This window comes from Sapajus apella, unplaced genomic scaffold (genome assembly GCF_009761245.1).
Source record: "Sapajus apella isolate SASKATOON/1434 unplaced genomic scaffold, GSC_monkey_1.0 scaffold36, whole genome shotgun sequence".
Taxonomy (NCBI): domain Eukaryota; kingdom Metazoa; phylum Chordata; class Mammalia; order Primates; family Cebidae; genus Sapajus; species Sapajus apella.
The window spans coordinates 702,115-718,116 of record NW_022436976.1 but is presented as its reverse complement, the minus strand read 5'-3'; the positions used below and the strand labels follow the sequence as shown (position 1 = coordinate 718,116).

Here is a 16,002-nt window from a genome sequence, read left to right as displayed (position 1 = left end):
AAAAAAAAAAAAAAAAAAAAAAAAAAAAAAAAAAAAAAATTAACATACCAATGTATTCAGGTATAAGAGAATATAGTTAAATGAGATGATGGCATGCAAAATACTTATCACAGTGCTTGAGAACTTAAAAATGGTGATAATAGCAATGGTGATGGCAATTTCTACTGTTACAATCATTTTAAGATTAGCTTTTAAGTTGAATATAAATGCAGGGAAACAAAACGTCTTACTTATTTTGTATTTCTTAACAGTTTGGTAAGTTTATCTTAATACACTAAAATCTTTAAACTTTAAAATAACTGTATCTTATTTTGGCTAGATGTCATGAAAAAACAAATCATACTTCTTCTAAGCAGTGTCAGTAGAAGACAGAGCAGAAATATCTAAGCAGTAAGGAAAAGGATTCTGGGCTTAGATTCAGAGGAGCTGTGCTCAATTGCTGATTTTACCACTTTTAGCTAATTGATCTGAGCAAGTCTTTTAACATCTCTAAGCTTTATTTTCCTCACCTATATTATGGTGACATTAATACTTACTCTGTTTTACCTTCAAGGAATATTGCAAAGTTTGAAGGATAAAATATTTCAAAATGATTTGAATATTCTGGTGAGAGCTGCAGTCCTTTAGCATTAAGATTTTATTCAAGTACACCAATTTTGAAAAAGCTGTCATGAAAATCTCACTTTTTAATATTCACAGACTATACTAACAAGGAGAACCTCAGGATGCGTCTCTGGACCACATTTTTCTCATTTGCTAACTAATGGAGTACTGGATGATGTCAAAATTACCTCCCATCTCTGAAATTATTATATTACCTAGTAAAATTAACTTTCCTTGATTTTTTTAACTTGAAAATACAAGAAGCTGTAGCAAACCAATCTCTGAATTAATAGCTGAAGCAGGCATTTTAAAAACCTCTAGAACATGAGGTTGAGCATCTACAACATCTGGTCATGTAGAATAGGTTGAATAGTACTACCATTGGTGTTTCAAGTTGTTCACATATTTTCTGTGACATTTCAGCTCCTTATCATAGAGATAAGGGTTTGCCCCACTGGTATAGTAAAAGGGTTAGAAGTGTTAAAAGCTGAGTTACTTTTTAATCTAAATTTTCCTTTATATTCCCAAGTATTATTTGATATACTATTCAAAGGGCAAAAATTAAAATGGAATGATTATAAACAACAGTAACAAAAAGCAAAAAGTATCTCCATATTTTAATAGGTAAGAACACATAACTAGGTTATGCTGCTTTAAAATGAACCTCAAAAAACACAAATTGAGATACCTGTCTCCCCTTAAAACCTTTCTTTCCACGGATCCCAGGAATGCCCTAGAATATAGAAAAGAAAAAGAAAATATTTGTTGAATGAATGAATTAGGCACTATAGATCTTTTTCCCCCAATATAAATTAATAAAATATGCAAAGACAGAAACAAACTGAAATAAACTGATGTGATATTCAGAAAAGTCTCAATATATTAATTTAACTGAGGCAGCCTCTTTCCTTCTTCAAAACATAATTCTCCTTTTATTCAGGAATCCATCCCATCTGTACTTCCAAATGGGATCCTGACATTTCCCTGGAGATAGTTATTTGTCCAGAGATAGGCATATTACCAAAGTTGGCAAAACCAGATGAACATGAAGGTCTTATTTTTCATATCTAAGGGACAACACCCTCCTCTCTGTCTTCCTCTCTCTGTCTGGATTACCACTACGCATTTAACCTGTGTGTGCACTGGCAATCTTGCAATAATATGGGAAACGAGACTTAGGTTAAAGACAACAGTAGAAAAGGTAAAGCAGAGAGATGAATCTAGAGCCCACCTAAAATATGGGTTTCTGGTCACGTAAGAAGCAGTAGGGTACAGTACTTAAGCATCCAGGCTTTGGAGCCAGACAACCTTTGTCAAATCCTGGTTCTGCTCTTACTACCTGTATATGAATAGTCTAAGAAAAGTTGCTTTCTCCGTGTGTCCCTCATTTTCTTCATCTATGCTGAGAAGAATAACAATACTTATCATTCAATAAATGGTTTTACGCATAAAGAAGTTAATTCGTGTGTATATATATATACACATGTATATTTAAAAGTTTATTTAAAACTTCATGCATATATACCTACATAAAGAAGTTAATTCATGTATATAAGCCATTTATTAAATATTATATATAAATGTACATACATTTAAAACATTTAATGTTCATATATATAAAACATTAAATAAATCATTTGCTATTGTCATCATCATTATCATTAAAAATATCCTTATGTTTAAGCCAGTTTGAACTGTGGTTTTCTGTTATTTGCAGATTAAAGCATCTTACTTGATACAATCACTTTGAGACTTGTAGACTAAGAAGTCTGTAACAATCATGTAGCTTGAGATTAATAGTACATACAGACAAGTTAGAAGACATCATTGGATGAAGTAATCCATTCACTTTCAAGTCAATAGTGTTTAAAAAATACTTATGTAGCAGATCATCAGAGAGTTCATAGGTGAGAAAGAGGACTCATTCATTAAGACTTTGTGCATATTTACATAATACAACCAACCTTTTTTTTTTTTTAAAAAAAGAATAATTTCTAAATTTTCGTAGCTTTCCTAAATCTCATTAAGAAGCCAAATAGTGCAGACAGAATTATATAAGCATTTTTCATATATATACATATATATGTGTACGTGTTTAATATATATGTATGTGTATACACACAATATGCATGTATATGTACAACATTGACTCCCTGAAATGACTTTTTATTTCCATTTGTTTCCAGGAGTGCTTAGCATTATTGTATCCTGTTTTCTTCTGCTTTTTTGTACTTAACTGCTTTATAACATAACACCCTTTTAGCTATATTATTCATAGTTTTAATAAGAATTTTGACATAGCCAAATAATATTAGGACATGGTACCCATAATGGGCCCAAAATCAAGAACTAGTCTTGTATTCATATGTTGAGACACATCTTGATATTTTCATATAGACTGGTAAAAATTAGTGAGTGTGATTACAGCACTGTGCCTATTGATGGCCGGTGTCAATGCTGGGCTTAAGATCATTAAATCCAAGATGACAACATTCTACAAAGACATACAATTTTGGTTTATTAAATAATTTATGAGAAATAAGTTCATGTCAAAAGATCAGAAGAGGCCTGTATCATGAGCAGCAGAATAATTAACAATGTAAACTGGAATCATTGAGTCAAGAAGAGTAGATCAGTTCTTTGCCTGGTCAATGAGATACATCACCTGTTAGTCTGCTGTAGTACATGAAGGCTAGGTGGCTTAGTTGTAGAATCATGCTGACGATATTTTTTGCTATTGAACAAAATAACTTGTTATGTTCACCAGGGGAAAATCTCTACCTCATCTCACCAAAGATGGCTAAACATTTTGCTTATTATTACAGCACATTTAAACTCTTGGTTATTTTTTCTCTGCAGGGGCATTCACAAGTAATTACAATAAAATATAGTTTAATTTGCTCACTAAAAACTATATATTTGAATAATTTATTTAGCAAAGGATCTGGTTCACCTTCATTTGCAAAAATCACTTTCCAGAAATTAACATTTTGGCCTGAACTGCATTCTTATAATGATAGGGGTGAGGGCTGAATTCTGAATATGATTCTCTAATTTCAAATTTTATGACAATATACTAACATTGTTCAATTCTACTGTTTTCACTTAAAACTGGCAATGTAAATTAAGATAGCAAAGAGAAATCACTGCATATAGATTGCATATAGCACTGAAAACTTAGATATGATGAAGCTGCAATGCCATAACTCTTACAAATAACTTCATTAATGTTTTTAAGTATAACAAACCATTTTGCAAAGGCTCCACCTTTACTTATTAGTACTCATATTTATGAACAGCTGTCTCATTCTTAAATTAAACAAAAATGTATCTTCTGAGGCTAAATTCTTTACCATACATTGCTCTCAAAATCAAGACTTGTCAAGAATGTATACTCAACGAATTACAAAATAAAAATTTCACAATTAGATATTTTAAGATTTGGGCATGTATTTTTAAAATTTGAATTTAAAATATATTTCTATTGTGCTACTTTCTTTCAACAAAATTCAGTAAGATTCTCAAAAGTCAAATTACATTTCTGGTAGGTGATTTTTCTTAAACTTGGCTTGCTAACACCGGTAAGATTACTTCCCTGACATCTGATTTTATGATCACCGTTGTACATTATCATAAGTATATCACTTTAGAAATACTATTTGGAGAGAATGGACTTACCCTTTCTCCTTCAGGTCCCAGCTGTCCTGCTTCTCCAGGAGAGCCAATAAAACCCTTAAAACAAGAAAATAATCTGTATATTATTTCAATTCAATATTCTCCCCATAAGTGATTCTAAATAGAAGTACTAAAAATTTTATTTGTAGTAGTATGAAATTATAAGACACAAGTGCAAATAACTTCTCCTCACCTAATTGCTTTTTTATGCAAAATTTACAGATCAATCTTCCCATTAAAAAAATATACAAAATATAATTTAAGAAATGGTGATGAATAAAAATAAGCCCAAATAATTTCCTTCACTAAATTTTGTAGTGGGCAGAAAATATATGACTATAATTAGATATAATTTAAGACAGAATGGAGGTAACAAAAGAATGTAAGTACAGTGGAGGAAGAGATAACATTTCAATGTGGCAGGAGGCAAAGGCAATCAAAGATGACTTCAAAGGAGACTGTCACTTGAGATAGGTCTAGAGAATAAGTAATATCTTGATAAGCAGAAGCTTCAGAAAGAATGCTCCAAGAGCAATTAGGATAAACAGAGACATAATAGGAAGATTTTGTTAATGGTGATAATTGGGGAGTATTTGTAAATAGTAATTGATCACATTTTATAAATAATATGCTTTGTGTGTAAGATGGTTTTATAGGTAAAATGCTTTCTGTGTAAGACCCATCCTACCTTAATAAAGATTTCAATATGGTCTGAGAAACAATCAATACATATAAATAATAATGCAAGGTACTTCATTCTAACATAATTTAGTTATATCTCACTGGGGAAAATAACCCATTTCATCAATTTTACAGATAAAGTATGTGGTAGTTTGGGGACTAAAGTGAGCCTTGAGTTTCAGAATAAAAATTTTAGACTTCATATATTAGGCAAATGGAAGCTACTAGTTTAGGGAGTATGGTAGTGCATTGATGTTATGTTTTATTTCTAAAATATTAATCTGTTGGTAGGATATAGCATACGGCCATGACAGGAAACACTGAATGCAGGCAAATCTGTTAGAAGGCTCTGTAAGTGGTCTGCATTTGAAGAATTACGGGGTCCAGATCACTGGTTCAACAAACATTATTTTAGTAGCCATTTTGTGTCAGGCACTGGGTTTATACAGATGCATATGAAAATCAGTGCCCTCAAGAATTTCATAGTTTATTAGAAAAGACGGTCATACAGATAAATAACTGTAATATTATATGATAATTGTGACATGATTAAGTAATAGGTGATATGACAAATAGACAATCGGAACTTTGGAAGCAGAATGACCAACTTTGCCTAGAGATAAGATTAATGGTGCTTTACTTTACTGAGGAACAACATTTGAGCTAAGTCCTGAAGAAAAGAAAAGGCAAGGACAACAATACGCCATCAGTCATCAATCAGAATGAAATGACAGAACATTTATAAAAAATTGCAAATAGTCTGTGTGATTGGTGGGCAAGCGGTGACTTTGGAAAGGATGGCAGGGGGTCATATAATGAAGAATCTTTTTTGCTATGACAGAAAATCTGCAATTTACACTGAGTCAAAAAAATTAGACACAGTTTTGATATAATAATATTTTCACTTAGATTACAGTGATTCAAACCTGTCTTTATCTGTCTATAAGAATGAAGAGAAAGATGACTCTAAAGTTTACAGTTGGATTGATAGGCAAATGGTAACCACTCATAGAAATATGGAAAACAAACCGAAAAGCTGAGTTTGATATAAAGATGATGAGTTTTGTTAGTTATTTTGAATTTGTGGTTATAATGAGGTATTCAAATGTAATGATCATGGCAGGGAGTTGGGAGATGTGGGGTTCATAGAAAAAGCTCTGAGAGAAGAAAGTCTGAAGGACAGATATGTCTGAAGGACAGATATGTCTGAAGTCTTAAAGACAGACTAAAAAGTTCTGAGGAGAAAATAATAGGAATGATCACTGATCAGACAGAGGGTGAAATAGTGGTGTGAGATAAGAGCAGTTTTATGGATACAGAGAAAAGCCAAAGTATAAAAGAATTTGAAGTAGAGATACAGGAGGTCATTTTTACTAACTTCTAAATAAAAGCTACTTATTTTGAAACACAGAATGGGTGATTTTTCAGAGTAAATGCTTCCGTAATAGCAAACACTGAAGAATTGCCTGAACCCAGGAGGCGGAGGTTGCGGTGAGCCGAGATCGCGCCATTGCACTCCAGCCTGGGCAACAAGAGCGAAACTCCGTCTCAAAAAAAAAGAATTCAAGCATTACAAAAGTAAATGTCATTTGTACACCCATTCCAGCATTATTCACAAATACCAAAAGGTGGAAGCAACCCAAATGTTCTTTAACAGATGAATGGATAAACTAAGTGTCATATATATATATACACACACACACACACACACACACATATGTGTGTGTGTGTGTATATATATATATATATATATATATATATATAATGGAATAATATTTAGCCTTAAAAATGAAGGATTCTGACACCAGCCACAACATGGATGAACCTTAAAGACAATTATGCTAAGTGCAGTAAGCCAGTCATGAAAGCACAGATAGTGTATGATTCCACTTACATAATGTACTTAGAGCTGTCAATTTCATAGAGACAGAAAGTAGAAGAGTGGTTGCCAGGGACAGGTAGTGGAGAATGGGGAGTTGTTTATTGGGTACAGAGTTTTGGTTTGGGAAGATGAAAAAAGTTTTCAAGATGGATGGTGACAATGGTGGTACAACAATGTGGATGTACTTAAGGCCACTAACTATGTACTTCGAGAGGGTTTATAAATGGAAAATTTTACATTATATATGTTTTATCTTTTTTTAAAAAAAAGGAAAGAGAAAAATGTATCAAGAATCACATCTAAGTTGCCTGGAATAAAAACTTCTGGAAGGTTTTAGTTCCTTAGAGTTTAGTTAAATATTGCCATTAAAAAAGTTGCCACCATCCATGTTGAAAACTTTTTTAGGCATTTTTCCTTGTCAAAGATGCCTAAAATTGCCTTATGTTCCACAGATTGTATGAGCAAGCAAAAATTAAAAGAAAAAAGTGAGAGAGAATTTGTTCCCTTATACATAACTTTGATAAAGTGAAAACACCTATAACTTTCTCACTTGAAAGCCAAGTAGCTGGAGAACGGGAAATATTTCTTTTAAAGTGAAGCATACAAAAGTAAGCATTTAGGATTATGATGACAAGCTATGTACATTTTGAGAATTATCTGTTGATGACTTTAAGTGTAAAGTCAGCTAACTTTTTTTTTTTTTTTAAAAGACATTTATTCAGCGTCACGATCAGACTATTACATTTAGCAATCAGCAGCATGGGTGCAAAAAAAAAAAGAAAAAAAGAAAAAAAATCTACATTAAAACCCCTTGTTGGAATGCTTTACACTTTCCACAGAACAGAAACTAAAATAACCTGTTATACAATTAGTCACAAATACAGTCCTCGAGTTTTTTGCCTATACACATGAGTATTTGTCTAAATCATGTCTTCTTTGTAGCAGCTAGGCCCTGCCACCACTGTGCTTGGCTGAGTTCACAAATCTGTTGTAACCTGTAGCTTCCCTGTCACTTCTCTGGCTCTCCTCTCCTGCTAAGCTTTGTTTCCTAATTAAAATCTTCTGCCACTGCCATAGCTACTGCTGCTACTGGAACTGCCATAGCCACCTTGGTTTTGTGGTTTGGCAAAGTATTGGCTGCCACCACCATAGGGGCCAGAGCTTCTGCCTCCAAAGTTTCCTCCCTTCATGGGTCCAAAATTTGAAGACTGATTGTTGTAACTGCCAAAATCATTGTAGCTTCCACCACCTCCAAAATTGCCTCCATCATTACCAAATCCATTATAGCCATCCCCACTGCCACCATATCCACCACCACCACGGCTGCCACCAAAGCCACCACGACCACCGAAGTTTCCTCCGTGACCAAAGTTGTCATTCCCACCGAAACCACCTCCACGACCACCACCAAAGTTTCCAGAACCACTTCGACCTCTTTGGCTGGATGAAGCACTAGCCATCTCTTGCTTTGACAGGGCTTTCCTAACTTCACAGTTGTGGCCATTCACAGTATGGTATTTCTGAATGACAATCTTATCCACGGAGTCATGGTCATCAAAAGTTACAAAGGCAAAGCCCCTTTTCTTGCCACTGCCTCTGTCAGTCATGATTTCAATCACTTCAATTTTTCCATACTGTTCAAAATAATCTCTTAGGTGATGTTCTTCGGTGTCTTCTTTAATGCCACCAATGAATATTTTTTTCACAGTTAAGTGGGCACCTGGTCTTTGAGAACCTTCTCTTGAGACAGCTCTCTTTGGTTCCACAGCTCTTCCATCCACTTTGTGTGGCTTTGCGTTCATGGCTGCATCCACTTCCTCCACAGTTGCATACGTGACGAACCCAAAGCCCCTGGAGCGCTTGGTGTTTGGATCTCTCATTACCACAGTCTAAGAGCGTTCCCCATTGCTCAAAATGGCTCCTCAGGCTCTCATCGGTTGTTTCAAAGCTCAATCCTCCAATGAAGAGCTTCCTCAGCTGTTCTGGCTCTTTAGGAGACTCTGACTTAGACATGATCGCAGGGAGAAGAGAGACTTTAACGATGCTTCTTCGGCGGCGTCCACGGGCCTAACTTTTGTTTTAATACATCCAACAGGAGTTTTTGTTATAAATAAAAAGACACCCTAACTGGTGTATACTTATCAGTGAACTAAATAATCAATTAATAACTCAAGAATTGAAGTCAGAACTCTGACATAGCCTGTACAGTGTAAGGAGAACATTTTAAAATTATACTATTCTATTGAAAACATCTAAGTAATTGTTTAGATGTATTATAGAGGTTTCTTCGTCATCATTACACTGATTCTAACAGCAGTAAGATGTCAGCAGTACCCAACAAAGAAACCATACAGAGTTGAGGTCATTCTTAAAATACCACCATTAAACTAGAGTTTACCGTGTAATGAAACAAAAAAAAAAAATTAAAAATAATAAATTTTTGCTTTTTGGTTTGAAGGTTGTAGATCTAGTTAGAAGCAATTTTGTATCACCAGCAGGAGCACTAGAGGGCCGGGAGAGGTTCTATACACTTTTACTTTTGGGGGCAGGTAGCACACTATTACATAAAGAAATACCAAAGATGGGTTTAAAAATTATGATTTGTTTTAAATGTTTATATTTGCCAAAATATTTCTGCTAATACCAAACAATACAATCAAATAACTGCCAATGAAAAGCTAATTTATCATGATTCATGAAAATATTCATGTACAATGCATAACATTTAGTATTTATGAATAACAGGACACAAATTAAGTGAAAAACATCTTCTCCTGTAAGTCTGTTTCTATGATTTTCATCTTTTTAACTAGATTTGAAGTTAATGTCAAAAACCTACATTTGATAAAGCTGCATCCTACAACTTCCAACAACTTTATCTTTGATAAAACCGACAAAAATAAATAATCGGGAAAGAATACCCAATTCAATAAATGGTGCTGGAAAAACTGGCTAACCATATGCAGAAGAATGAAATTGGACCCCTACCTCTGATTGAGTTAACACATAAAAATTAACTCAAGATGGATTAAAGACTTAATATGTAAGACCTCAAACTACAAAAATCCTAGAAGAAAACCTAGGACATCCCCTTACAGACATTGACCTAGGGAAAGAATTTATGACTAAATCCTTAAAAGCAACAAATGCAACAAAAACAAAATTTGGCAATTGTGACCTAATTAAACTAAAGGTCTTTTGCAGAGCAAAAGAAACCATCAACAGAGTAAATAGACAACTTACAGAATAGGAGAAAATATCTTCAAACCATGCATCTGACAAAGGACTAATATCCAGAATCTATAAGGAACTTAAACAAATCAACAAGAAAAAAACAAATAACTTCATTAAAAGGTGAGCAAAGGACATGAACAGACACTTCTCAAAAGAAGATATACAAGTGGCCCACAAACATGAAAAAATGTTCAACATAACTAATCAGAGAGATGCAAATCAAAACCACAAAGAGATACCATCTTACACCAGTGAGAATGACTGTTATTAAAAACTGAGAAAATAACATATACTGATGAGGTTTCAGAAAAAAATGGAATGCTTATACACTGTTGGTGGTAATGCAAATTAGTCCAGCCACTGTGGAAACAAGTTTGGAAATTTCTCAACTAAAAATAGAATTACTGCTTGACCCAGCAATCTCATTACTGAGTATATACCCAAAGAAAAATAAATTCTACCAAAAAAAATCTGCACTCACATGTTTATGGCAGTGCTATTCACCATAAAAAAGATGTAGAATCAACCCAAGTGCCCATCAATAGTTGACTGCATGAAGAAAATGTGTTAAATATAGACCATGAAATACTACAGTGCCATAAAAATGAACAAAACTATGTCCTTTGCAGCAACATTGATGCAGCTGGAGGCCATTATCCTAAGCAAATTAGCACAAAAACAGAAAACAAAATACTGCATGTTCTCACTTATAAATGGGAGCTAAACGTTGGCTATACATGGACACAAAGATGGGAACAACAAACACTGTAGATTATGTAAGGAAGGAGGGCCGGAAGAAGGCAACAGTTGAAAAACTACCTATTGGGTACTATGTTCACTACTTTGGCAACAGAATCACTAGAAGCCCAAACCTCGAAATTACACAATATACCCATGTAACAAACCTGAACATACCCCTGAATCTAAAATAATTTTTAATCTACACTTGAGCGGCTTTATGAATGTGAAACCCTCTACTTATTCCAATCATACTCGCAAGTGTGAAACCTAACTAAAGTGTGAAAACCTAACTGAAAGTACAGCTTAAGAGGGTTACAGCCTAGACAACAATTTTCAATACAAATGGGAAAAAGAAAAAACAAAAGGATGTATAATACAATGCGAAAATGGTACACAGAAGAACATAGTTATATGAATCACTGAAGCAAGATGACAAAATGCAATAAGAGTAATTTGAACAGTGCCAAATATATTTTGCATATATTTCTTGGAGTTATTGATTCATGAACAGAAGAAACTCTCAAATTCAAGTAACAATTATAGAATCCATAGTAAATACATGCCATATACTATACACTATACCTTAAACATGCTAATCTTGTTGAATTTTTCACACTACCTGAAAAGTAAGTTTCATCTTAACCATTTAATAAATAATGAGATAAGAAAAACAAAGCCGAGGGAGATGGAAATAACATCAAAAGTCACAAAGCTAGTAAAAGAAGTATTAAGGAAAAAAAAAAGCCTATGTAACTCCACAGCCCATGTTCTTGGCTACTAATCTCTTCTTGCTTCCTAATTCCAAGTCAACATGTGTTTTATGTGCAATTTCTAATAAAAAATATATAACATTTCCTCATTATATGGTTACTTAATGCAAGAACAAAGAGAGCACGAGCTAAAGGTGAAAAGACATTGGTTCTGGTTCTAGCCAGCTATAACTTTGCTAAATCAACTAAGTTCCTTAGCTTACTATTCCTCTCAACAGTAAAATGGGGATGATAGGCCTGTTCTCCTACATCACAGGGTTGATGGCAAAATAAAATAATAAAATACCTATGAAAGTATTTGGAAATGTTTAATAATTTTTTTAAAATGTAAGACATCATTATTGCACATATTGTTTAAATACCTTATGCTTTACTTCTTTAAAAAAGGCATTTTAGATAACGTAAGGCACAAATGTAGACTCTGGAAAATATTTCGCTATTAAAAATAAAGAATTTTTAAAACATACTTTTTAAAATTTTATACACTATATATATGATATGGTTTGAATGTTTTTCCCCTCCAAATCTCATGTTAAAATGTGATTTCTAATGTTGGAGGAAGTGACTGGATCATGTGGGTGGATCCCTCATGGATGGTTTAGCATCATCCCCTTAGTGATAAGTAAGTTCTCAGCTCACGTGAGATCTGGTTGTGTGAAAGAGTCTGGGACCTTCTGTTTTTTTCTCACTTGCACTCACTCTTGCCATGTGACATTGCCTGCTCTCCCTTCACCTTCCACTGTGACTATAAGTTTCCTGAGGCCCTCATAAGATGCAAATGCTGGAGCCATACCTGCATGGCCTGCAGAACTATGAGCCAACTAAACTTCTTTTCTTCATAAATTATCCAGTCTCAGGTATTTATAGTGATGCAAAAAGTGACCAATACAATGTAATATAGCTATTTGTATTTTGCTTCCTTATTGATTAAACATGGCTAACATTTCCTTTAATGGTTTGGAAGTAAAATGGGATGTTCTGGATACGATAAGGTTATTTCCTTCTTTGCAGATATTTCTTTACTCCTGATAGTTTGTGTATAATAAAATCTCAGCCTTGAACTACTATGAATTTCTTCACCTCCTCATATTTTTTATATCATGACTTCCTTAGGTCTGTATCCATTCATATATAAATAATACTACAAATGTTTATAGAGCAGATTCTAACATGTCAGACATTATGCTATGGAAATAAATATAAAATAATGATGCAAAATCTACCACAATGAAACTGCTTTCTGTCATCATAGAAGTGAAAGTAACTACTGTAGTAAGCAAGTGTATTCAGGCTAAATTTGAATTAAATTCAAAGCTACTAAGAGTGTAAAAATGATAAGCATTTTATATATTTCATTCTACTTTTAGGCAAGCGTGCTTAACAAAATGATGGAAATGCCTACTTACTCGTACGCCTTTAGGACCTGGATGACCTTCTGGTCCAGCTAAACCCTGGTGTAAACAAAAGACACTGTCATCACACTACAGTATTTTTAAAGAGTTGTTAATAAATAGATTAATAAAAAGGGCATATAACAAGGTATGATTTTCAAAACTATAGAATTCAGATTACAAATGTTAAGAAATTTTAGAATTTCTGAACCAAAAGAGGAATCGGAAATAATCTATACACAAATATATTTTAGATATAGAAATAAAGTACATTAACACATTGTCAGATTTAAAAAGTTTTTTCATTACATCATTTCTCATTGGAAGACTATTTGTGTTGTTTTAAAACATTCTAATTAACTTATTCTAAATTCCCATAAATTTTTAAAAAGATAAATATATTTTAAACTTTAGATCAATGTTAATATGTTTACATATTCATGTTTTATGTTTTTCATATAACATATTATCATTTGATAGTAAGAGTCTAATATAGAATAACTCCAAGTGTTTTTAAAGTCCTAAAAAATTGAATTTTGTTAACATTATTTTTTTGCTTATTTACTTCCCTCATTCCTAAGAATAACAAAGACAAAAATGTAACTTTATACATTTATTTATTTATTTATTTGACACAGAGTCTCACTCTGTTGCCAGGCTGGAGTGCAGTGGCACGATCTTAGTTCACTGCAACCTCCACCTCCCAGTTCAAGTGATTCTCCTATCTCAGCCTCCCAAGTAGTTGGGACTACAGGCATGTGCCACCATGCCCAGCTAATTTTTGTAATTTTAGTACAAATGAGGTTTCACCATGTTGGCCAGGAAGGTCTCAGTCTCCTGACCTTATGATCCGCCTGCCTCAGCCTCACAAAGTGCTGGGACTACAGGCATGAGCTACCACACCTGGCCTAATTAATTAACTTTAGAAGTATTCAATTCATGAAAACTTAGGAAATTAACCTTGTTCTATTATTAATCTATATGAAGTAGAGAAAGTTAGAAGTTATAAGGGAATACATATAAAATGATTAGAATGAATTTTTAAAACAGTATGCAAATAACTGAATTCAGTTCAGATAAAAGTGTTTGGTAGTGGTATACTGTTTCTCAAGTTTTTATAATTGTGTTATTTAAAAATGATGTTTGTTAAAGGGAGTCTTAACTCTTACAATTACTTTATTTTGTTCAGTGATAGTATTGTAAAATCACAATCAGGGCTGTTTTAAGAACTTATTAACACTTGGGCATTTTAATTTTGAAGGTTCCATTGTATATCACATCAAATATTTAAAAGCCCCATTCTGATTTTAAATAAAACTTTCTGCAGAAAAATTTTAATGGATTTCTACAACTTTCATTTTGAAATTATTTCTCTATAAGTTACTCATTATTTAATAAAAACAACTATTTGAACATTAATTCTCAAAATCAGAAATACAATGTATTAAGAAATAGAAACATAAAGAGAGAAGTCTAAATATAGTTACTGCACCTGCCTGCCAGGGTAACCGGGTGAACCAATATTACCAGCCAATCCTGGAATTCCCTGAAATAATAAATAAAATAAACAGTACAACAAAGCCAAAGGAGGCCCAAGGAAACATATTTGATGTATTTATAGTACACAAGCTTGGAAATAATTTTTCCCCATAAAAATATCGAGTCCTATACATGGTTTATATAACTTAAAGTACCTATATGAAAGGGACAAAAATTGCTAAATAGAAATAAGTAAAGCTATTAGATTAGGGCCCTAAATGATATATTACTGATCATTAATAATGACAATCTAGGAAGGAAAAATCCATAGCTAAAAGAGACATTTATTCTAGAGGAAGAGCTGGTAAATTTCTTAATTACCAGTAACTTTTTTACCAGTTGATTGAACTTTTTCTTGTCTCAATCATCCTGCAATACTCCTTAACTATCTGAGCATGAGCCCCAGAAGACTGAGGGGCAGTAAACCACAAAACCAACCTCTACTTCTTTCCTAAACTTAACCTTACAGTAAGTCTAATTAAGTAAATGGAAACTAAGTGGCAAATATCTTTGCCACTTAGGGTCTGGCATGACATGGGTCTGATCTAGTAAATTTGAATGGTGCTGTGGATTGAATGTTTGTGTGCCTCAAAATTCATGTTAAAATCCTAACCCTGCTGATAATGCCTAACAGTATTAAGAGGTGGCTCTTTGTAAGGTAATTAGGGTGGAGCCCTCATGAATGGGATAAATGACCTTATAAAAAAGAGACCAGAGAGCTAGTTAGCCCTCTTTCTACCATGTGAGGATACAATATGAAGTCAGCAGTCTGTAATCCAAAAGATAGCCCTCACCAGAACATAACCATAGTAGCATGCTGATCTCAGACTTGTGAGAAATTTCTATTATTTATAAGCCACCTAGTCTATGGACTTTTGCTATTAACAGCCTAAACTGGCTTAGGGACAGAGAGTAAACTCATTTGGAATTTGCAACTTTGTATTCTTGATTTAAAACAAGGTTGGCTCAGGGAGGGCTGACAGATGGAGACCCAAAGTCCTAAGAAAGGAAAACTGCTCTTGAACTGGGTAAAAAAGTGAGACAAAATATTATGACTTCTTTTTCTTTTTTTAAATACTCTGATACACCATTCATTCATTCATTTACTTATCAGTTTATTCAGTTTAAGTCTATTAAATAATTCTTGAACCAAGAAAATGTCATAAAAAGGTACATTGAGCTGATGACAACAATGCTGTCTAGATTTTTTATTTATTATGCAAAATTTTTTTCCTGTTTGTTTATAAATGACATAATGAAAGATAATTGCACTTGGTCCTTCTGCTCTGAAGTAGATGGAAGAGTGTAGAGACTTTACTTAAAGTAGAGACTTTAAGTAAAGATAGGCTAAAAATTCTAAAATTGTGGAAAATTTAGAGAAAGAACAGCCCAAGGAAATGAAAAATAGAGGATAATAGTTGACTTTCTTCTCTCTACTTCAGAATCCATCTCTTCCTTTTGTTGTCTCTCATTTCCCCTTCCCTTC

General features: G+C 33.4%; 1 protein-coding gene and 1 pseudogene across 7 annotated transcripts in view; both read right to left on the bottom strand.

The window, feature by feature from the left end:
* COL24A1 (collagen type XXIV alpha 1 chain) overlaps positions 1–16,002 on the bottom strand; it is a 379,894-nt gene that overhangs the window by 274,062 nt on the left and 89,830 nt on the right. For all 6 annotated transcript variants that reach the window (XR_004274544.1, XR_004274543.1, XM_032296380.1 and 3 more), the window contains exons 9-12: positions 14,470–14,523; positions 12,993–13,037; positions 4,282–4,335; positions 1,292–1,336 (exon numbers count right to left, since the gene is read on the bottom strand). Coding sequence is in view for 4 of the 6 variants with exons in the window: in XM_032296380.1 (XP_032152271.1) it covers positions 1,292–1,336; positions 4,282–4,335; positions 12,993–13,037; positions 14,470–14,523 (198 nt within the window). In the remaining 2 variants the exon portion in view is untranslated. The remainder of the gene's footprint in view (positions 1–1,291; positions 1,337–4,281; positions 4,336–12,992; positions 13,038–14,469; positions 14,524–16,002) is intronic.
* LOC116563738 lies at positions 7,763–10,089 on the bottom strand (annotated as a pseudogene). Its single transcript, XR_004274545.1, has 2 exons — positions 10,085–10,089; positions 7,763–8,908 (listed from the first exon to the last, which is right to left on the bottom strand). The product of XR_004274545.1 is annotated as a heterogeneous nuclear ribonucleoprotein A1-like (transcript).